The 24,546-nt window shown below is 40.4% G+C and overlaps 2 protein-coding genes across 2 annotated transcripts in view; one reads left to right on the plus strand and one right to left on the minus strand.

Moving 5' to 3' along the window:
- The window catches only part of LOC145442814 (cholinesterase-like), a 52,668-nt gene extending 40,147 nt beyond the window's left edge, over nucleotides 1–12,521 (minus strand). Inside the window, exons 1-5 of the mRNA XM_080320827.1 lie at nucleotides 12,277–12,521; nucleotides 12,052–12,169; nucleotides 9,144–9,246; nucleotides 7,357–7,558; nucleotides 5,054–5,187 (exon numbers count right to left, since the gene is read on the minus strand). Coding sequence (XP_080176953.1) covers nucleotides 5,054–5,187; nucleotides 7,357–7,558; nucleotides 9,144–9,246; nucleotides 12,052–12,169; nucleotides 12,277–12,442 — 723 coding nt within the window. The 5' untranslated portion in view covers nucleotides 12,443–12,521. The remainder of the gene's footprint in view (nucleotides 1–5,053; nucleotides 5,188–7,356; nucleotides 7,559–9,143; nucleotides 9,247–12,051; nucleotides 12,170–12,276) is intronic.
- LOC145442916 (lactadherin-like) overlaps nucleotides 1–24,546 on the plus strand; it is a 165,478-nt gene that overhangs the window by 7,550 nt on the left and 133,382 nt on the right. The gene's annotated exons all lie outside the window — the stretch shown is intronic.

A 24,546-nucleotide genomic window follows, 5' to 3' on the forward strand; every position in this document is an offset into this window, starting at 1 on the left:
AGAACGTATGGTGACCCTAACTTAAAGAAGTACTGAATACCGCAGTGGTACGCTCCAACGATGTAACGATGTTCGGCGTTCCGACATTTTTATTACTATGACACATTCATCAATATATTTATATTGTTGTTTATATGCCCCAATATTCCACGGTATTGGACCAAGGACAATCATAATATTAATAGCCTAGTTATCAGGAGTATACCCCAATCCTGGATTGGGCTACACTGCTCAATCCTAAATGCTGTGATATGAGATCAATATCTATTATCAATCTGTTAAATTCAAAATATTCATAGTAGCTGCAAAATTATAACGCGATAGCTTTTATGATGACATCATGCATCTGTCCATCCGCATGGTGTCTAGATCTTATAGTTATTATTTATCAAGTACAACGGCAATTCTATTCATATAGTTATAATTGTGATTATCTTTTTTCTGCCAGGTCCGAATTGCTACAAAAGTAAATCACATTTTTGCGATGTGTGTTGAATGTCAGTCTGTCAGGTCGGCTGCTTTTGATTAGGACAATTTAATCTCGTCAAATAAGGCCTGGAAAGACATAGAATACCCCTATTGATGTGTATTGATAGTCAAATGGTGAAAAACCGGAAAATTGGCCCGCGAGCACATTTGAGTTTGAGACCTCTGATATAAATGGTTACTTTGACTTTTCCGTGGCCTGAAATGTCAGATTGGCGGCAGTGAACAGCGTGATACTTGTCCAGTTAATAGTGCTCTGAACGCAATGCGTGTTACCGGTCAGTTGATATTTCAATGCTAAACCGCGGAAGAGTGTCGGTACCCCTCACTGAATCTTGACGTGTTGTAGTTATGACTTTGACGTAATTTCTTAGTGCAATAATTATTGTATGTATATTAACGAAAGATGGGATATGCTCAACCCATCAATTTTCTCTGTCTGCAATGTCACTGAATTTACTATCATGGATATTCGTTACAACGGTTGGCAATTCAACTGATCAGCCAAATACTATATCTTGTATTCATTTCTGATTAATATTTTGTGATACTCATTTCAGTTAATCTACGAGTTATTTTGTTGCTATATTTAGGCTTTATTTTACGATGGAGACTGAAGTCAAGAAGTGATTGCGATATGCCCAAATATCAGTGTGAGTCTGATGGTGAATTGAAAACAATGCAGCGTTGGCGAAGGCAGCAGTTCATAAAATATCGTCCTTGAAGCATTGATTCAACCTGCAGCGACAATGGCTATGATCAGCCGATTATCACTGCGAAAGAAAGCTGGCTGACAGTAAATCGCGCGAATATGAGCCCAATGGAATTACCTATAGATATCAGAGACAATGCCAAGCCTGAACTTAGGAGAAATCATTCACAATTGGGCTCTGAATGAAGTTAGCGTGGCACACAGTTAGTAGGATGCTGATGGTAGCTCCGCGTTGCTTGATGTTATTCTTCTCGCCAAGGCACAGACTTGTTTGATGAACCAGACTTTGTCTGTATTTCAATTCAAGAGCAGGAATAGTTGTATCCAACCTGTACCGGAAAGAAGATCTCTCCAGAGGTGGTCAGTAACGAAGTACTTCTACTTTTTAAAGTACTTGAAGTAGATTTTTCCTACCCACACTACTTTTTAAGTAGTTATGAATTTAGACTACTTCTACTTCTACTTGACAGTTTTCAGTTTTGCAGGCAAAAATGAGCGTAAAATACCTACTTACTTACTTACTTACTTGTGAACCACCACTCCTACTTCTACTTGAGTAGAAATTCCGGCGTTACTTCTACTTCTACTTGTGTAGCAACGTTGACTACTTTGACCACCTCTGGATCTCTCTGTATCTCGACTGAAATTAATATGTCGTTTTATGCATTTTATATGACTGTCTCTCTGTGTTTGACCGGTATTTTGTATGCATGCTCGTGGTGGAATTTATTATAACTAACACGATAATGAAAACATATTGTCAAATTGTGATGTCTTACAACATAAGGGTCAGTCTGCCAGAAAGCAACGATTCAGGTAGCGAGAGGGCTAATAGCGATTGTAAGCTGCAGTAGCGAGAGGGTTATTGGACGGCAACAAAGGGGTAGTGAGTCTGCGGCTGAAGTGCGAAAATTGTACCTTTTAAAGCATTATTTTGACATCGAATGCGTATGATACGCCGGGCGATCGCTTCCCATTTTGTTGACTGGGACAAGGCTCCTAGTCACAAGTCAATCTCACTTTCCTAGTTTAGACGCGAGTCAAGTCAAGTCGTTTTCAATTCACCATCGAGTCAAGTCCGATTCCTGGTCATAATGTTCACTGTTCAGTTTTCAGTTCAATCCACTTTTTTCAAGTGATATAGAATGGCTCGTATTCATAATAGCGTAATTTCCAAGTATCAGAACTGATAGATAAAATACCAATAGTGTGGTAACTTGATGATTCGAAGTTACAATGAAATATCTGTCTTGGCCGTCCTAGTCTTGAATCATATGATTTGGTTCGAGTCATGCGCCATGACTCGAGTACAAGTCGAATCAATACAAAATTTGACTCGATTCGAGTCATTTACGCATTTGAAAACATGACACGAGTCAAGTCAAGTCACCAGAAAATCGCATCATCACTGGAGTCATTACGACCTTGGCTGACACGTCCATAATTTTCATCCCCATGTAAGCTATCGGCGAAGATATATTCGTTGTTGCAATACAGAGTTTATTATCCTGGAGTCCACGGACTTGTTTTAAGGCAGTGGTTGTTACATGTTTTAAAGAGCTATCCAACTCTGAGGTTTATGAAGATTTCGCGATTCAAACCTCGCACATCGAATGAAATGCATTTTTAGTGTAATATGCTACGCTTTTATTGGCATGTATGAAATAGAGAAAGCGAAAGTTAGTGCAATCAGAGGTGGACAGTAACAAAGCAGGCTACTTGTACTTTTACGGAGTACTCAAGAAAGTATTGCCTACTTGCACTACCTACTCAAGTAATTGTGGATTTTGATTACTTCCACGTCTACTTGAAACTTCATACTTTTATACTTTGGATATTGTGAAGTAGAAAAAGTTTTTGGTAATGTTCTCTGCTCGTTTATGAGGGGAATATCACATGACCGCGTGAAATAACCCCTAATCACTAACTAAATATAATTTATAAAATCACACCAATTTGTAGTGATATTGGTTACTTGGCGTTGATCGTGAAAATGCATCCTGTGATTTTGCAGGTATAGCCATAGCCACCTTTAATCGACTTTATCGAGCGAGATATTGTAATAGTGATGCGTCCGGCTTCTTGATCGGTAGGTCGTGGAATCGATCCCCGACCGGGTCAGACCAAAGACTCGAAAACTGGTATCCACGGCTATCTTGCTAGTCGCTCAGAATCGACGGATGGCATGAAGGAGAAAAAACGGAGGCGCAGACTGGTGACCTTACGGTCATATCGCGTCTCCGTCGTCAAAAGCATGGTGCAGGTGAAAACGAATATCACGTTTCTCTCTTCTCTCTATATCTACTGGTTCTAACTAGGTACTGGAGAACGACCTCGACCAATACTTCAAGAATCCTTGTTTTGAGGCGTCCACGAAATGTCAATGTTGAAACTACAACTATAAAACTACACTGTCCTTATTTATAACATCTGTGCTCATTTGGTCTTATATTCAGTGCTTACATGTCATGATAGCCAACGTAACGGACGATATGAACAGTAATAGTTGTACTCCACCTAGTAATCAGGCTGAGTCGAGGACGGGGTGAAAGTGATGACCCGTCTTTATCCGCTAGCTTCTTAAATTTAGTGGTTAGGGGATCCTATAGCAACCACCCAAAAACTTTGAGTGTCCGCGTGAACAATCAGAATAACAACCACTCTGTTTTAGACTATGATATACATTTTTGTTGTTCTTAACTTCCGTGGCCATTGCAGCTCTGCCCTCTGCCGATCTGCAACAAGCCTTTTTTGGATGTAGGCTTGCGTCAGAAACCTAGCGTAGCGAGAGATGCAAGCGGACGGTTTTTATTCGAGCACTACAGCAGTGATTACAATGTCGACGTTGGTCGAAATCAAGCACACAATATCGGGGCTGCATTTTTAAAACAAGGGGTGTTTTAAAACACTTCCTTTAAAACTTGTTTTAAACAAGTTTCAAACAATTGCAATCTCAATTTTTTTCTTTTTATAAACACGATTTAGTCACGATCAAACCCTTTTTTGGTCCGTCCAAGACAGGAGTCGTAAACCTTTTTCGCCGAATGAGCCATAGTGACTAGGGCTGGGCACAATGATTCGAGTACTCGAATCTGAATCGAGTATTAATTTTAATGATTCGAGTCGAGTAGTAAATTACGATTTTTTCGAGTAATGAAATTATACGCTTCTCGCCACTGAAAGTTAATTTATCAACGAGAATTCTAGTTTCGATATTAATTTTAACTGTTGCAGCCTTGAAACCTTGATTGGCGGTATTGTAGCTTACGAAATATAGTACAAACCTACGAAGGTTAACTGGACGTAGCGCATTTACGAAGTCATGATAATCCCACAACGTTTTCACCAAGTGAAATGAAATCGGTATGATCGATAAAATACCAAAGTGTCTTTTACGAGATGGATAACTGGCATTATATTCTTTGTGGTAGCAAAAACGGTGCAAATTTGAACTTTGACGTAATGCATTCTGTTATGACGTCATAATGGGTGATACTCGATTACTCGACTCGACTCGAAGCATATTACGTGATTCAGAATCGAATCACTCAGGTACTCGATTTTGCCCAGCCCTAATAGTGACCCTATATTTATAATTGGCAGTGTCAATCCATTGTTACGTCAAAATTAAATAATCATGATGTCATGGCTAAAAATAAATAAATAAATATGTGTCATATTTTAAACAGGTTTGTTTTTAGATAGATTTTTGTTTTAAATGAAATGCTACACAAGCGACTCATATGTGTTTTGCTGGCAGAATTATAAATCTGCTACATCTATATCACCCGGTGTTTGATGTCGTTCCATCTGCCCATGCCTTATCCTCCAAGTATATGTATGAATATTCATCACCTGATTTTTGCTCCCTCCGAAGTTTGCTATGTTGTCCTGGACCCATTGCAAAGCCAGTCGCTGGTCCTTCAGGCCTTGGTTGCCTTCTATATAGTCTTGTCCGTCCTCGTCCAGAGTGAGAAATCCCAAAGCTCCTTTCATTATCAGGCAATTTCGTTGGAAATGACATACAGAGGACGATTTCCAATTATTTTAGAATTTGTCTTAACCTGGTGATGGTTACCAAGTTTCCGCATTACGACGTATTACAGTGCCAGTGGCTGTATTACGTCGGTGGTGTGCGAGCTACAAATCTCGTACTAGACCAGGGGTCACCAACACGCGACCTGATTTGAAATTTTGGAAAAACGGTTAGTCAAGCACTTTGAAATGCTGAAATTGAGTATAAAAGTTTAAACATATTATTGTTGTTGTTGGAAGTAAGCTATTCCCCTATGCCCGATGTCACTTTTCCTCACTAGCTGATACGGCTAGGCACGGCTATGGTAATATCGTTTCATGGAGGAGGAATTTGGTGATATGAATGGGCATATTTCTTTGACGTGTGATGGCCCACCACTGCCAAGACCGAGACGCTTGGAAATCAACTTTGGGCTCCCCAAAAGACCAAGCTTCACGAGGAGATAGTTTTCCAACAAGAACCATGTCTAGATAACCCCAATAGCAATTCTCAAGTCCTAGGTGGCCAATCTGCGCAGTAGAAGGAAAATTATGCAACCGTCGACACCTAATTAAATTAAGATGTGTTGGCGTCCTTCAATATGCAAATTGTATTTACAAATTGACTCCCTAATCAATGAGAGGTTTGAATTGTTCTTGAAATTTTATTCGCGCTGCGCGCGGTTCAATGCGAGTTGATTTTCGATTTTAGTATAGAAGTGTCCTTTGTAATCTGATCCCCACAGTACAGATGCGAACATCAGAGGGAAATGATAGGCCCCATGAAGAAATACCAATTTGTAATCGTCTTCTTCTCATTACGGAAGAAATTCGTTTCTGGTAGGCCTCGTTTGAGCGAATCCAATATCACTCCACTATACCGAGATTACGGATGGATGGGGCGGTGGGGGGGGGGGGGGGGGGTTAAGAAATAACAGCTTGCAACAAAGGGTACTAATAACGATTGGCCCACCCAAAGATGCAGCACAGCAATAATAACTTCCCAGGATTTTCGAAGACACCCTCTGCATCAAATCTACCGGTTAAACTTATCACATGGGTTGAGATAGGGTAAATATTTCGCAACTACATGACTACTCACGATTTCGACCATGGTTATGGACAGTTTAATTTGGGTATTTGGCCTACAATGACTTCATTGCGACTATGCTCTCTGGAATACAACCGTAGGCTACATAAGTAATCGGAATACGGCCGTGAATAGCAAAAAGGTTGACCCTTGATTTAGTTTGCTGAAGAGTGTTGTGCGCAGCTCATAGTTCAAAATAGAATGTAATTGGAATTGATGATCAGGATATTTTTGTTTTTGTATTTCTTTAATATAATATTATTTCTTTTGTGGTAACTATGCCCGTCGTCCATGTTAGAGAGCACAGCGTTGTACTTATAACGTAGAGTTATCAAAACGTGGTTTTTGAACTGCGTTGCCTATGTTTATCTCGATACTGAAGTCATGCGGCCCGCGGCCTCTACGATTTTCAAAAAGTGGCCCGCGACCCATTTTGAGTTGGCGACCCCTGTACTAGACTAAAGGTAGATGGTTAGTAATAGTATTACAACAGCTATAGGCCCACTGCTGCGCCGTCGTTCTTGTATCTCATCTAATAATGCGTGCCACGTCACTGGCTATTCATAACATTCCGAGTCACGGCACCTGTATTAATAAAATTATTATTAAACTGAACTGAAATGCTGTAATCAACGTCCACCGATGTTTTGAGAATAAGCATTTCGTTACATCTTGTCTTATTCAGCACCACAAAACCTGCTGTAATTGATTCCAAATTGGCAGCAGAAATTCCAATTCTAATCTGGTTTTCCTGAAAATGTTACAGGAGATCTGTATAGTGCGAAACGAGCCAAGCTTGGTGTACAGACATTTGCCAGTCTCTTTCGGACTGAACTTTGATTCAATATCCAAAGTTTTGTGATTACAGCAATTTTAATTCGAATCTAATTTTTTTAAATCTGTATAGCTATAATTAGAATCTAATTGAAAAAAAAAAACTGTGTAGCTATAATTGTAATTCTAGTCTAATTTGGGAAAAAATGGTTTCTCTAATTCTAATTCTAATTCAATTTAGAAAAAGCGGAAAATTTTCTGGTTGTCAAACTCTACTTACCAAGTCTATAGTTGATCGTGACAACAACCGTGTTTGTTACTCGGGACAACTCTTTTCCATCCAATGCGGCTTCGGTTCCACTTCCTATTTTGAACGATCCCCCGTGAATGTAAAACATCACCGGTAGCAAATTTTGGCTTGTCGCTGCCAGCAAAACGGTCGACGGCACAAAAATATTCAGGGTCAAGCAGTCTTCGCTTTCCTGTTGAAATGGAAATCGATTTATAGTTTAAACGGCTTTTGCAACAACCTAACTAATACGCGCGTTTGATTTAACTCTAGGAGTTTTACAATGTGACGCCAGAAACTTCACATATATAACCCACGGGAACATATAAAAAACTTGAATACAATATTTATACCCAAAATAACATGATATCGCCCATATCTATTACGCTACATGCCTATCTTTGAATCTATAATGTACATCGTACAATCGTGTACATCGTGCTACGTACATTAAGTGTGTACTTGTATACGGATTTCGGCTGTCGAAAACTTGACTTGAAGATTTGGTCTCGTTTCATCTCTCATTTAATTATCAAATAATGGACTAATAAAGCGGATGATAAAATGATTGAGAATCGTATATAGGACGGATGTTCAACCTTTTTGCTACTCACGGCCACATTTCGATTACGTGTAGCAGTGACGACCAACCCGGGGACCGCGGGCCAAATGCGGCCCGCGAGAAGGTTTTGCATGGCTCGTAAGGTAATACTCGAAGTTGGTTATATTATTAAAAAAATACCTTGGTAATTTATTGTGAACTTGCAAGGCCAACCAAAAATTGGATTAGCTCGACCGTGAAATTTGGGATGTTAATGACTAAATTTTCAGTTCCGTCGCATTTTCGTAAGACTCGTAGCCAGGGGCCGGCCACAATTTTCGTAGATCTTTGTATGTGACGATAAAGCAGAATATTTCGTAGGGGATTTATTTGACTTGATATTTTCTTAGCTGCTCGGGCGATTGACAGTTACTCAATGTCTTTATTTTAGTATTGGTGCCCCTTCCGAAAATTAAAAATACGCCCAATTTATAAAATCGAGTCTGACCATATTCGCCATTATGAGAGAACGTGTCGTCCAACATCCGACTTTGCATGTGCGCTCGCAGAAAGAGTCGGCGAATGAAACCTTTGCACAAAATGCTTGACGCATCTTCCCCTAAATCTTCGATATTGATATGTCCAAAAGTCGAGTAATTCAGTCCATGTCTAATGAGTCTAACGGTTTACAGAGGTGACCGGCAATATATATTCAATAGACATTATTATTGAAATAATTCGTTCATTATTACCTTTAAAAAAATTCGTGCTTAGCGCGTTTATGACAAGAATACACACTGGCTTTTCATGACATAATTGTTATTTATTTTGATTCGTTTGTTTTCGCCGTTACCTTATCCGTGGCCTGCTCGATGGTTCGTAAAACTTATGTGGCCCTTTGGCCGAAAAGGTTGGCCGCCCCTGACGCATAGCGTAGCCTACAGCCGCATCCCAACGGACAGTCGAAATGATACAACTGGATGCCCAATATCCACGATAAGATGGCTATACAGGGGGACTTCGCACCGCGGACAGTCCTTGTGATATTCCGTGCCATCACTGTTTTCTCGTGAAATACCTTATGCAGCAGAACGCCCCCTCAGACTTACTCTCCGCTCCGAAATCGCGAGTATTGATGGTATGGAAAGTTAATGGCACTCGTATAGGCCTACTTGAGTTTTCGGAAAACAAGTATAATTACTTCTTGACTAACCATTTCTGAGGCCTATATACTTACTACTATGTTCCAATTGTTGGGTTCTTGATAGCACCGAACGTATGAGTTGACCGTGCCATTTATCGCAGCGTATGGATTCTGAATAGGGACCGGGTCTTTCCATCTGTTAATGTACGATATTATGCAGAATAGCCAGCAGTAAGTAACATTGCAAGAATTCAGTGGACTACAGAGTAAGCGGGTCGATACATGTATTCATTAATTTTGTCACGCCAGCAAAGATCCGTTGCAGACTAGATGATGACGATAGGCATACCGGTCTTACAGTCGCGTCCTCTGCTCTAGGCAGACATGGATAGCTAGAAAAATCTTCAGATTTTCTGAATTAGATTAAAATTAAATTTATAGCATAGTAACATTTCACAAATTAGATTAGAATAAAATTATACCCGCATCTTCCTCCACTTATACCAGGGGTGGCCAACCTTTTTGCTTTTCACGGCCGCATGTCGAATACTTATGTATCCCACGGCCGTATTCCAGGGCATAATAGTCGTAGTATTCATTTATTCTAATCGATTGATCAACGAAAAGGATGAAAGGAAACCAAAAAATATATTATTTAAGGTACTAATTTCTGTTTTTGTGTTTACTATGGTCCTTTGCTCGTCTTATTTCCCGTTTTACAAGTTTGAAACGGACACTGCATCAGCAAAACTAAATACCCTGACTAACATCAAACTAAAATGATTGAAAACGTCATTCAGACTGTGGAAAAACAGCGTTATATCCAGGATTGGGGAATCAGATTTCATTAGAATAAGATTCGCATATATATAAAACCTAAAAGGTTAGCTAAATCAGTTGGCTACCTGTTTTTTTATCACACTGGCTATCTTCAGACGCAGGCTACCTAGGCTCTGTCTTGCAATCTGATCCGTGTATAAGAGGTGCCTTACAAAAGCCTAGAAGTGGGCCGTGCTACAAGTCGGCAGATATGGAATCATGGCATGGAATTTCGTCCTGGTTTTATTGACTATTGCCGTCGAAAACACCGTAAACGCCACAAACAACGACAACGCAGGCTATGTGAGTAGCTATATCACATACCCAAGTTAAGGTAGTTATGGATGGATAATACATAACAGCTACAGCTACATCAATAAGGGAATGACTTTGCTCCGCGTTACGTATTGGCCGTCGCTTCAATACAATTCATACAGCAGTGTCGGTTTCCGAAATCGATAGCGCGTTTCAATATGCTGCACTTGTCCGATTGTTAGCGAATGATGAGTGAGGCAGATTCGATTGTGCCTCACTTGGACATTGTTACTCTGCACTACCCGAATTTCACATTCCTTGGCGATTTTCGTGGGGTTCCATTGCTCTACGATTGTTAATAGTTGGATTTTCGGAATCGATGTGACAATAGCGTTTGATTTATACTAGTAATTACAAATTATGAGCTGTTTATTAGGGATGGTGTGAACCTCTGAAAGGTTCAGGTTCGTATGAGCGCGAACCTTTTGGAAAGGCTCTGTGTGAACGCGAACGTGAATTTCGTGACGTCACGTGACGTCACGTGACGTCATAATGCTAATTCCAACTCTACATTTCAGTGAAGTGATCGCCTATTTAATGTACACGATACCTAGCGACGACTCGGGCCACATAATCCATAATGCTGAAGTACACATTGACGCTTTAAACATCGCAAATGTATCATCTGGGACAATCAAATGATATAATGCTTCCATGAAATCAATATCATCCGTCGCTTCACCAACAATTTCTACGAGGAATTAGGGAATATAAGCTTACCTTACCTTAACGGTCTAGGTCAGACCGGACAATGTATTGCTACATTTATATTGAGAAGAGTGTGAAACGGGTTTCTGTACTTGCTACCGATATTATTAACCCATTAACATGCTATACAGCAGTAGCCAACTCTCCAATTGCATGCATTTGGTTTTTATGATACAACATATATATGAAATCAAGATTGACCACGTAGCCTACTCCTGATAGTTTTTTTTACATCAAAAAACGACATCGATTTCATTGATGGGTTGAATAAGCATCAGTCGCTGACTACCTACATCAAGTGTATTTCGCTCTTGATGTTGTGTGATTTCGCGTCAAGCTCACAGCAGAGAGCCACTAAATATTCACAAACGGAAAGCTGGATATTTCGAGCTAACTTTTGTAGCAAAGCAAGTAAAATGTTTGAGGTTGTCGGGGTGAATCTATGTTTAGTGTTTATTTTTATGCTGCCAGCGCCGTGCATAGAGTGACCCACAGTTGAAATGAAATAAATTTCAGCCAAAGATTTTATAATCAAGTGAAAATTGTAATATATGAAAAAGGTCCACACAGAGAAGAACCTACCAATGTTCGTTTGTGAACGTGAACCTCTAAATTACCGAGGTTCACACACAGAACGCGAATGTGAACCTCACGTTCACACCATCCCTACTGTTTATGATGATTTACATTGTCGAAGGTGCCCCATCTGCGCTGTGTTTTTTAACTATGAATGTGAAAATGGGTGATGTTGGATGAAAAAATATTTAAATTCAGTTATTCGTGAACATCGACGACAAACATCAATCAAATCACTGAAGACTTCACAATTTTACGTTACTCATCCTGGCAACATGTGAGGCACAGCCTCACTTGCCTCCCCTGACCAGACGTCACTGTACAGTGTACAGATGCTTATTCTGATCAATAAATTTAATGTATCTATAATTGTAAGATCAGAAAAACCCTGATCTGTTTTTACTAGAAATCTCAACTGATTATTGCTTATAAAACTATGATCGGGTTTATAGTTCGAAAATCGAATAATTTTCCATATGCATCATATTTTCAAAGACCGTATAGCACTTGAATTGAGCATTGATATGATCTGTAATCGCCTAAATAGCGCAAAGCGATCAGTTTGATTGTGGAATTATGATACCTTAGATTCCCAACGGGCGGTTCTGCATATGGAATTTCATAGAATGCATGATGACCATCGATGGAAGCTCCTCCGATTACCGGTCCAGATGTTGTTACAACGACTGCTGTTGAATATACTGCAAGCAAATGCGGCAAATAGGCTTAAAACTTTCACAAAAGTTATCCTTTATCTACAAAAGCCAGCTTACATAATTCAAAGCGATATGCGACTGGATTTTCTTACCGCTAGTAGACTTCGCTGTCGTGTGATACACCGCTCCAATATTCTTCAATCGTAAAGTCATTATATCTCTTATCAACTTTTGGTCAATTTCAAAGCTGTGACATCCTACTATTAAGTGACAACGAACGATGTAGATAATAATTAGCGTATTCCATCTGGCCCGCATTTTTTTATACGAAATGGGTATGCCTCTGAGATAATTCAGATAGACTCGCCGATCACAATTAAACGCTATGCAGTAGATACTTAATACATAACACAGCACGTACGATAGGTTGACAAACAGATTAAATCAACAATAATCAAACACACCTCTATCACAGCATGTATCGACATCCGAGAATAATGCATCCGATCAGCAGCATAGACGAACAAAAACAACAAATCAAATCAGAAATCAAAGTATGTGAAACAGTTCGGGAGCATGCGCACCACAGATAACCAAAGTGGATTTTAAAATTTTGGAAAAGAACTGTATAAATATTCAAAATAAGGTATGCAGACAGTGATATGCTACAAGCGGTAAGTATGTTTCGATAGCTTTATAACAATGCACATGCACAACCGACGATGAAATCAATGATGGTATTGCCGATATAGTAAGACATGGTGCTTCTCAAACTTCTGAAAGATTTCGCGCCCTTTTATCGTCTTATTAAAAAGAGCAACCAGAAGGCTTGCCATCCCAATATATCGGTTGGTGGCATGGAAGGTGTCATGACTGTTGAGACACTTCTCAAGTGTGGAAATCGGACTGTGTGGACTGTTCAGGATGGTACGACGCAATTATGACTTGTAAAGTTGAAATATAATTAATAGGATTATTGCCATTGTTGAAACTTAAAAGTTTCAGCACAAATTAAACCTATTGCGAGTTCAACAATTTTTGTTGCTCTCCGGTGGCCTCACGCCTTCCTTCAGGCGCTGTCACGCCCGTTAGGATTTTAGTTGGCCAGTTTTCGCGTCATATTCATAACAATACGTATTCCCGTACATGTTTGACCCTGTGGATGAAATCTATCTCACTGTACGTTCCAACATCTTCGCACCTATCACCCCCTCCCACAGTCTTGATCTCCTGCTGAACCCCTGAGGCTGGCTCGGGGACCCCATCTAGTGTTCCGTGGAACGCCGTTTAAGAACTCCTGGAAAAAATGGTTGTGTATTACAGTAGAAAATAGATTTTTGTAAACATTTCGAAGTCACCGTGACTGAACTTACTCACCCAACTTTTCATTCCCACAATCCCCAACAATAAATTTCCAAACAGCAAAATGTTTGTAGCAGTGGGCAATTTCGCAATTAAAATGAGTCTGCACAGTAGGATATTTCATCTCAGACGGCCATTCTGTTGGTGTGAGCTCTGGAGTTTTACTAGTAATGAAGCGAAACTGCCTCGTTATTTTCCAAATTAAAAAGATAAAAATTAGGTTATCAAATATTTTGAGCCTTCGTGGACCCCAGAAAATGCTTCGCGGGCCCCCGGTTGAGAACCGTTGGTCTAAATACTTTCCGAAAACGTGTTGCATGCGCCTATACGGGAGACGAATACCACCAGATATAGCCGACTAGTACGATATGGAATGGTTGAAACCCTCGGAATAGTCTGTTAAACAGCTATAGTAATACCTAGATATGAATAAATGAATTCTTGTGATGATGACCGCTGACCGTAAAAATGCTGCCAGACGATGTTATAGTCCTGATTTAAGATATTTTTGATCCGTATACGACCGGGGTTGGAAACCTATGTCGTCAAAGCAGCTATATTTACCACATATTTTCAATTAAGAATATCAATCCACTATATCGTCATAATTGAATATGCGTGATGTCATGGCTTCGAAGAAAAAAAAGAAAATGACAAACTTTTGTTAAACCAGGGCCTTGTTTTTAACGTGTTTGATTTAAATAGACTTTTGTTCTAATCACAACCCTTGGTGTAAGTCGGAGGTAAGTTTCATGGTTTCGTGAACCACGGTCGTATATTTACACCCGTTTATCATGGGTGGTACGCGGGTGTGAATACACAACTCACTTTTGTTCGCTTAGAGCAGAGACGGGCAACATGCGGCATGATTTTGAGCGGCCCGCAGAGAGTTTCCGGCCCCACTTTGGCTATTACTTCAAATGATATCGAATATAGCTTTCTTTAGTGTGTGTGTGTATGTATTTGTCGTTGTTTTTTGTGGTATCCATGTCGACTGACGACTACTACTATGGTCAATTACACCAGACCGATATTTTTGATTCCGTATCTGCCGACCTGTATCACGGCCCAATTTTTAGTTGTTTGTTTTCAGACTCCGCTTACGCGGATGAGATGGCGAGGAGGGCCCGAGATAATCCTCCAACACTTTGGTAGGAATTCCGAGTCGATATCGGTCTGACTCGAACCAAAAACCCATTGGTGTTGTAGCTGGGTATTTTACCACTACGCTATCTCGTGCGTGTGTGTGTGTGGTTTGAGTGCGAGAGTGGAGCTTACTCGTAAGTTCGTCAACAGGAAAAGGATTGCATTACCGGCATTTACGCATATACTCAACCGTACTGAATTGATATCATGGTAAATTTGGAAAAATCCCAAGCCCTCGTTCGTGTTTCGTCTATCAGTCCTGATACTTGTAAAATAGGGCCAGAAACTGTTAGGACTGAGGAAAACTATGACATTATGAATGCGAGCCATCCTATATCTCTGGAGCAGAGTTGAAAAAGTGGATCGAACCTGATTGAACTCAAAACAAACAGTGGACTCAATGACTTGGACTCGGACTCGAATCACAAAACTATGACTCGGATTCGACCCTCTACTCACTGACCTGGACTCGGACTTGACTCGGTGGTGAATTGAAAATGACTCGACTTCACTATAGTCAAAACGATAAAAGTGAGATTGACTTGTGACTTGGAACTTTGTGACTTGGTTACAACCCTGCCTGCTAGTCAAAAAAGTTGCACATTGCACTTCCGTGATGGCAACAGCAACTAATGCACAAGAACTGTTTGCATGGCAAAAAAAGATACAATGTACAATGTACAAATATTCTTATCAGTGTTCACTGTTCATTTATCCTACAACGATCATGGCTACGGTTATATTGTTCAAGGATTAATGATAACAAAGAAACCACAAACATAATACTGGTTAGGCTACTTAAGACAGTGGAAGCATTTAAAATGTATTATATAGACAAGTATAAATAAGACATTATGTTCATAACAGCAGATAGCAGACATGCATATGTTCATTCTCACACCCAATTGTAAAAACAAATGTTGGGATGAATGTAACAAATACGAATACAAATATCGATATTTCATGCCAGTGACATCATATTTCGTAAAACAATTGTTGATATTCAATCTTTTGTCCAATTCTCTACTGATATAGTTGCTTACGATTACCCCTGGCGAGTGTCATCCGGGTGGATTTTAATTTAAATATACTGTTCATTAAAATGAGAAATGCTACTGAGCTTACATTACATTTGATTCTTGTAAAGGTTCAATAGCGGTAACATCATGAATATGTTTAGATTATTCATTTCTACCGCAAGACACTATATACCAGGGGCGGGCAACTTCTCCAGTCGGTGGGCCGGATGTAGGAAAATTAAGTACTTGGCGGGCCGGATAGCTGAATCGATACATTATTCGCCCATTTATCCACATTCCACATATATACAGGGAATAAATCGCATCTAATGAGTGTATTGTAACGACAGCAATGTCATTTCAAAGCCATTTCTCGCCGATAATGACGAATAAAATGTGGATTTGAGAACACCATTGTCATACAGGCGACGCCATGTCTGCTTCTTTCTGATCAATCAACACATGGTGCAATCCTTAATTAAGATTTCAAAGCGTTTGATAAGCTCGGTACCCAAAATTTACCAATAGATATTGTTATGTTCTTGTTTGAACAATAACTTAATACGACGAGGTTGCAATACGAAATCAGTATATTATACAGCAGAATAACTTTAAGGCAGCGACACGATCCAGAGTGCAGGTAAACGAAAGACACATGCAACAGAACACAGGGTATAAATACAAGCACGACACACGAGGAAATAATGATTGGCTGTAATTACTAATCCTATAGAAAGAAAGAGTTGTACGACACTAAAACGTAAATGCACGAACATAACAGTCCTCCCCTATAAGTGGAGAGGGTTGCCCACATTTACGTAGGTTTGTAGAAATCGGTTGGCTTTCGGTTCCTAAGAGGATAACGTCTACCCGACGTATGGGCAGGACTAGCTGCAGGACCTTGTGCCCTGTTCCTAACCAATGGTTGCTCAGCTTGCGACTGCGGAGGCTGATCAACTTCCTGTGTGGCTGTATTATTATGGCGAGCTGAAATCAAGCGTGGTTGGAGTTGGTTTTTGTGCCTCCTCCAATACCCATGATCCGTTTCTATAATGTGCACAACACGCCCCAGTATTTCCGTCACCACGCCAGCAACCCACTTTGGTCCGCTTCGGTAACTGCGAGCGTAAACCGAGGAACCAATCTCGAAATGAGTGACTGATTGTCTAGGCGTAACGGGTTTCGATTTATCGAAGGGCGAGCACAAACTTAACACATTGCGCGGCTGCCGACCATGTAAAATCTCAGCAGGCGTTTTCCAGTCTATGCCCGGGTGCGGTGCACATCGGTAAGTAGCGAGAAGTGTTTGGAGCGAGAAGTGTTTGGAGCGCGAAGTTGAGATCTTTTGTGCCGTCGCAATTTTTTATCAATCCAGCTTTCAAAGTCTGGACGAATCGCTCCGCTTCCCCGTTCGAGGCTCTGGATCTCTGGGTCGTGTCGCTGCCTTAAAGTTATTCTGCTGTATAATATACTGATTTCGTATTGCAACCTCGTCGTATTAAGTTATTGTTCAAACAAGATCAAGAACATAACAGATATCAATTCATTAGTGTTGAGTACATCGTAAATGTCGATAATGCAAGTCTTCTCACTGCTACCAACTTACGCGTAAGCTCCACTCTCGCACGCATTCTCGGTAATGTTGCCAGCTCCTGCTATATACTATAGCCTACACAAAACCATCACATGGCAGTGATACAGAAACAGTTATATCGCAGATCAAGCCTCTAAAATAGTGGTTTTCAACCTTTTACGACTCATCACCCCTTTTAAACTCTACACAAATTTTCGCTCCCCCGTCCCCATATTTACGGATCCGAAAAAGAGGACATATTCACGGGAAATTTATTCGCTTAACTCTGATCGCTATTGAATTGACTAAAATATTTCATTTTCCCGAGTAGGTGCCCAGAAGACCGGTTTCCGCGTCTACATTACGTTGAATTGACCTTTTTTTAGGTTAAATTTCGCACAGGCTAATATTTTCGCCCCCTTGTTTTTCAAAATCGTCCACTGGGGGCAATATCTCCAATGTTCAGAACCACTATGCCTACTCTAAAACATATTTACAACACAAAACTAGCTATTTTTCTTTTCTTGCATCAACGTAGGCCTACTCAGCTTGAAATGAAACGGTAGTCATACCCACAATATTGATGTTCCCAAATACTCTATTGGGACGTTCGATCCATTTTCCCTCCAGCGGATCAAATACATCAATAGAACAACTTCCTGTTCCGCACCCAACAGCACATAACGTTTTATCGACAACAAGTAGACGAAAATCGCTTCTACAATTCAACATCCGTGGGAGCTTCGTCCATGTCTTTGTTCCGTGATCATACACTTCGAAGTCCGATAATTTAATACCTGAAGTTGACTCTCCTCCAGCAACATATATTCTATCGTGTAAGACAGTCGCAGATGAAGAGTGCCTCGCAACACGAAGTTGCGCTTCTTTTTCCCAAATCAAGTAGTCAAGTGAGCAGCTAGAAACGCCGCGTATTGAATGGGGCTCAAGAAATCCCCCAATCACATACAGACGATTTTTATAAACTACTAGAGAGGACAAGTTACAAACAGTGGAATCAAGATCTAGAGTTTCCCATCTATCACAGGCAATCTCAAATCTTTGGAGCTGGTTTTCCCAACCGACATATATTTTTCCATCATTAGCAACACATTGCAAATATTCACCGTGGCACAGATTACTATCATTTAGTTGGCGCCACTTCCAGCTTTCTGTATTGAGAGCGTAAATCTGAGTTGAATTCCAAACGAATGCATACACATCCTTACCAGAAACACATGTTGAAAATGCAGTGCTTGGAATAGGTGATGAAAATTTCTCCCGCCTAAGATCTTTGCCGCGTAGAATGTATGTACGATCGGTATCCTCATGAAACAAGATCCAGGAGTTAGGGGATGGAGAAACTTCTTTAGCTTTTTTTAGCTTTAGTTCTTCGCTTCCCTCGACAACCTGTTTGTCAGGAGCCGTTAACGCCAGAACTACCTTTGTCATGAATTCAGCAGACCTCTTGCACAAAGGCTCATTCTCGGCTAATTGTCTGTAATAAGATCGCGATATTTCGGTCATATTTATCAAACTGACCATTTCCATCAAGTACACATCTCTTTCGTCGGGATTGTGATTCATCCATTTGAGCCCGATTGACAATTTTGAGTCTTCTGTGACAGCACTAGATGCCAGAAGGTTGGATACATACTGATAATCAAAATGCGCGAACTGTTTATTTCTAGCCACAGATTGAAGATTGTCAATGGCGAAATTATCGCAACTTTCGATTAGAGAAGATAGCGAAAATTTTTCACCAATATTTTTTTATGACAAGAACTGACTTCCAATCCAGCTTGGATGTTAGAAATGACTGTATTTTATCGCAAACATCAGCTAATTGCAACAAGCTGGTTGCATACAGCAACTCTTCACATTCTTCTTCACAAGTACACAATTTTCCGGTGTACATAAAATCGACACATTTCAATATTACAACATACGAAACTCCTTGCATCTCGACAATTCCGCTTTCGTTCTCAGTAGTATCATGAGTAAACATCGCATTAAAATATTCTGACGCAGCACACAAAATATCTTTGTTTGCATGAATCAACTTCTGTTCCACACTGATGATGACATCGCAGTTTCTTCTCTGTTTTCTCATTGAATCGAGATTACTCAATACATTACTCATGTGATCAACTTCATTAAGATCCAGAGGATGTTCTTCTTTACAGGTCATCTTTCAGAGGGATTAGGGTCTTCACTCTTCTGTAATGGATTCCGGTATACAGGTAAGCCGAGTTGCAATTATTATCATATAGTTTCATGCTGTCTGTATTCAAAAACTATCACATTATAAATTTCTAAATATGACATTTTTATCAATTGATAATTAATATCCCCAGTTAAAGAACAACATTTCGCACAATTACACGAGACCTCGAAATTGTCACTTTTCACAATAATTAGGCAAGTCTAACAATAAAAACATGAATACATTACTAACAAAGAAAATAACAGGTCATAAAGATTGGCATAACTCAACGAATAAAAATTGGAACAATTTCAGAAAGCACTTGTCACTGGAAAAACGGACAGCAACCAAGTTCTTGGAAGAGCAGATTATACAAAATTATCAAATGCCAAATGAAGCATATATATATAAAGGGGGTATAATATCGAGACACTAGTATCGAAATTATGATTATTGCAGAACAGATATAAATGGATCGACAGGACGTCTATATCCTATCACTCAAACCACAAGTGGTACGTGAAAGCGTTTTTGAGTGGTAGCCTACTCAAAGAGTTCGGGGTTTCGTCCACAGTTTGCTGACATTTGCAGTAGCTAAACCACTGTAAACACATGGGGATCAGCCACGATCAGCCTCGAATTTTTCATTGTTATGGAGATTGGCATTGGGACGCAACGATGCTGTCTGGCGATACGAGAGAGTAGCTCAAGAGAAAAAGTGCCAGACACCATTGTTGCGTCCCAATGCCAATCTCCATAACAATGAAAAATTCGAGGCTAATTGTGGGAGTTCCAGGGACACGAGCGGAATAAAATTTACATTTTCGTAATCAGTGCAGAGTCAGCTTTCGATTGATACCCGTTTTACCAAATTTAATGCTCGGCAAGCCGGTCAAAAATGACCGTCAAATTGCCTGTAGCCAAATGGAAACTGTGACGTGATACAATTTCACTGAGGCGTGAGATTTGCTTGTGTCGACACCATATAGGACTCTATGCTGTGATTGTAAGACACCCGCTATGCCTTGTATCAGGTTATCAATACACTCCATACGCCACCACCTCGCATCAGGATAATAATCACCACTCTGCCTAGTTTCGAATAGTATCGCATGTATTGATGTTTTTATGCTTCGGTAAACCGTTGCTGATTACAGTAGGCCTATTTACGTACACCGGACAAGGTTTGAAATTTTGTACTCGTAAAATTAGGCATGACGATTTATACATCGAAGCATCAAAAACCAACGGCTGGTGATATATAAAATCACAACCGACCCGTTATTTTCCGTTACTCTTATAACGGCAGCTCGGAATATCAGTATTAAGGGGATTGTAGGCAGAATTTTATGTTTACCATATTATATTTTCATACAGCGCTACTTGAAACGGGTACCAATCGCTATTTCGCAATTTTATACTCAACATTTGGATCTGACACTATAGCCATGCGCTTACACACCATGTTAGCGTGGGTTGCAGCTAGAATAAGTACCGAAACAGCATCCTCCACTACCACAAATGGTGGTATTGGGCCTCCCATAATGTGATCAATAAAACTTCTGGCGGGCGAAGTCCCCCAGATCCCCCCTTTTAAGGCCGGGCTTTTCATAGCAACTGGAAGACGCGTTTGTATGCGATAAGGATTCGCAGTGTATTTGCTGTCAAGTCCCGCCCAGCGTGAAAATCAAGGGCACGTAATTTACAGTTATAACTTTATTGTACGTTGTTAATTCGTCAACTCCAGTCTGCTATATAGTCAAAAGATATTGAAGTCGCCCCAACGTAGCAGACTATAATAAAACGAAACGAAAAGCTTTCGTGAGACACGCTCATAAATTGTCATTTCTACACGGGGCTCATCAGCCCTCATCGAGGGGCGCAAGCGACTTTTTATCAACATGACGTCACAATGGCGTTTTCCAACGTAAATAAGTAACTTTATGATGGTCTACAGATAACTAACCTACGGATAGATACCCAACATCAGTCGTCACGCTTGCTTGCCCGGAGGAAATTACTGCTCAGCAATCTGAACGCAACATAATTGCTAATCCCATATCTGACGACCCGCGTGATCAAATTCAATAAAGTTGATCTTATTTTAAAGCTACTGTCGCACTGATTCCGAAATTATGCATTAAAATCTAATCAGGACAATGGAATCCCCTTGAAATACACCTCAAAGTCTGAAAATGATCATTGTTCTGAACAATTGCAATCACGCAAGGGCCATTGTTACGGTCATTGTGATGCGTCGCTGCGATTGTTTAGAACAATGCCGATTTTCAGACTCTGAGGTGTATTTCAAGGGGGTTCCATTGCCCTGATTAGATTTTAATGTATATTTTCGGAATCAGTGCGACAGTAGCTTTGAAATAAGATCAACTTTATTGAATTTGAGCACGCGGGTCGTCAGATATGGGATTAGCAATTATGTTGCGTTCAGATTGCTGAGCAGTAATTTACTCCTGGCAAGCAAGCGTGACGACGGGTGTTGGGTATCTATCCGTAGGTTAGTTATTTATAGATGGTCACATGAAATTCCCGACAACTTGATTTTAACGCAGGTACTGCGAGAGGTTTGCCGGTGAGCCGTGACATGAGTGTGGTAACAAATGTTTTATTCATTTTTTTTATTCAAAGGAATATTTCACAAAATGTACGCGAATAAGAATCATCCCTATGCCACGAATCAATCATCAGGTCATCCTTAGTAGCATGCATTATGATTTCGTGGTAGAGATTACGCAAATAGATTGGCCCTAGTTTTTCTAAACCCGTCCGAATGTGTTTCGTACACGATCCTACACTGTAAAAAGAATTCTTGTAAAATAGCTTGTAACGAGCTAATAAATGCTTGATACAAGCTCGATGGAGCTTGTAAATGCCAAATGCAAGCATATAACAAGCTGTCATAGGTCGGTGCTTGTAATTGTGCTTGTAAATTGTTTATTTTCTGCAAGAAGAATGAACAAAAATAGCAGTCTGTATACTCACTCAAGATTCGTCACAGACACGATAACACACCACAGACACCATAACACACCACAGATATGCCCAGACACGATGTCTGAGTGTCAACACAGTTCGCACACGCCCCCCGACATGCCCCCGACATGTCACAGACATGATGTGCGATCGAAAACGCAGTTCGAACTTACTCCAGACATGCCTCAGACATGATTTCTTACTGTCAACGCATTTCGAACACACCCCAGACATGTCCCAGACATGATGTTCGAGTGTCAACAACAGTTCGAACACACCCCTGACATGATGTTCGATTGACAACGCAGTCCGAACCTATCTCCAGACATGCCTCAGACATGATGTCCGAGTGTCAATACAGGCCCAACACACCCCAGACATGCCCTAGACATGACCCAGACAAGATGCTCAAATGTAAAAACGCAGTACAAACACATCCCAAACATGATGTTCGATAGACAACGCAGTCAGAACCTGTTTCAGACATGCATCAGTCATGATGTCCGAGTGTCAACGAAGCTCGAACACCCCCCCCCCCCCCGTCGACATGCGCTGACATGTCCCAGACATGATGTTCGAGTGTCCACCGCGCTACAAATACCCCCTGACATGATGGGTGATTAACAACGTGGTCCGAACCTATCTCCAGACAAGCCTCAGACATGATGTCCGAGTGTCAATACAGGCCGAACACACCCCAGACATGCCCTAAATGTGTCCGAGACATGATGCTCGAGTGTCATAACGCAGTCCGAACACATCCCTACCGTGATGTTCGATAGACAACGCAGTCCGAACTTACTCCAGTCACGCCTCAGACATGATGTCCGAGTGTTAACGCAGTTCGAACACACCCCTGACAAGCCCCTAAGACATGTGAGTTGAAACGTTGTTCAAAAACACCCAGACATCATATCCAGCAATAGGAAAATGCACAAGACACAAAATGCGGTGCGATTCCAATGTTACTATTTTTCATTATCATCCTTTTGGTCATTATATTTCAATATAAACTCCCAATTCACCCTGTTTGCACAAAATAATTCCGCTGGTTTTGGTTGAGCGGTTTATCAAAAAGGCGCGAGATCAATACGAGGAAGGATTTGGATTTGGATTTCAAATAATCGCAATTAATAATTTTTATCTGATTCAAGAACAATGGATATCGAATTTAGATTAATTTTACGATCAATATATGTAGAAATGAACTTGAAATGTCACATAACTTTCCACTTCAACGTGTTATTCGGATCAGATGCCTACCTTTTATTGATTTGGACTTGGATTTCAATCTCGAATTCGTGACAGGATTTGGATTTTACAATATTATATCATCCGCCCATCTCGGCGCGAACGCGAATGGCGGATCCAGCCAGTTTTGCGGTGGTGCAGGTTTCTTACGTTTTGGTTTCTTTCGTTTATTGCAACTTAGTATGAGTCTGTGGCTGTGTCCTACCGAATGTTTCGATGGTGTAGAGTCGTTTCCCAATAGAAGGTCCTTATTATCTCACCTGAGGCGGTTCCACCGAGACGAAAGTAACTTCCTGTGCAAAATTGACTGCTGCAACCGGACGTTTGGTACGTACAAGAGTTATGAGGTACATGCTTATCGAATGCACAAAGAAGTACTAGAAAATTCAACAAAAACGACAGACAGCAATAGTCAACTTGAAGTGCCTGCTGCTGAGAATGCAGGTAATGATGATGGACTTGATGTATCATGAACCGCAGCAGATATATGTAATCAATGACATTAACCTGATGAGGTTAAGTCGCGGCGTATATAACTGATCAATATTTGTGATTTGATGTATTTCAGGTTATTGAAATAGTCTTGATTGCTATGGCTAACGCTGAAGCACAGTTAAAGCTGAAGGTGACCTATGGTGAACGTTCAAAAGTGTTTAGAGTAAACTCTGTATTAGAAGTGAAAACCGCTGTGTTACATAAATTTCCTGAAGTTCCCGCTGACAATGCCAACATTGAGTACCGTGACAAAGATTTAGGCTGGGCTGAATTTGATTCTGAAGTGGAATCACGCAGTGGCGATATTGTGAAATTGAGTGAAAAAAAAATCAGGTAATTTAGTCTCAGGGTTATACAATTACCATAATATACATGCTTCGTT

Source organism: Botryllus schlosseri, chromosome 7, assembly GCF_051294905.1.
Source record: "Botryllus schlosseri isolate E-star chromosome 7, Bs_hap1, whole genome shotgun sequence".
Lineage (NCBI taxonomy): Eukaryota > Metazoa > Chordata > Ascidiacea > Stolidobranchia > Styelidae > Botryllus > Botryllus schlosseri.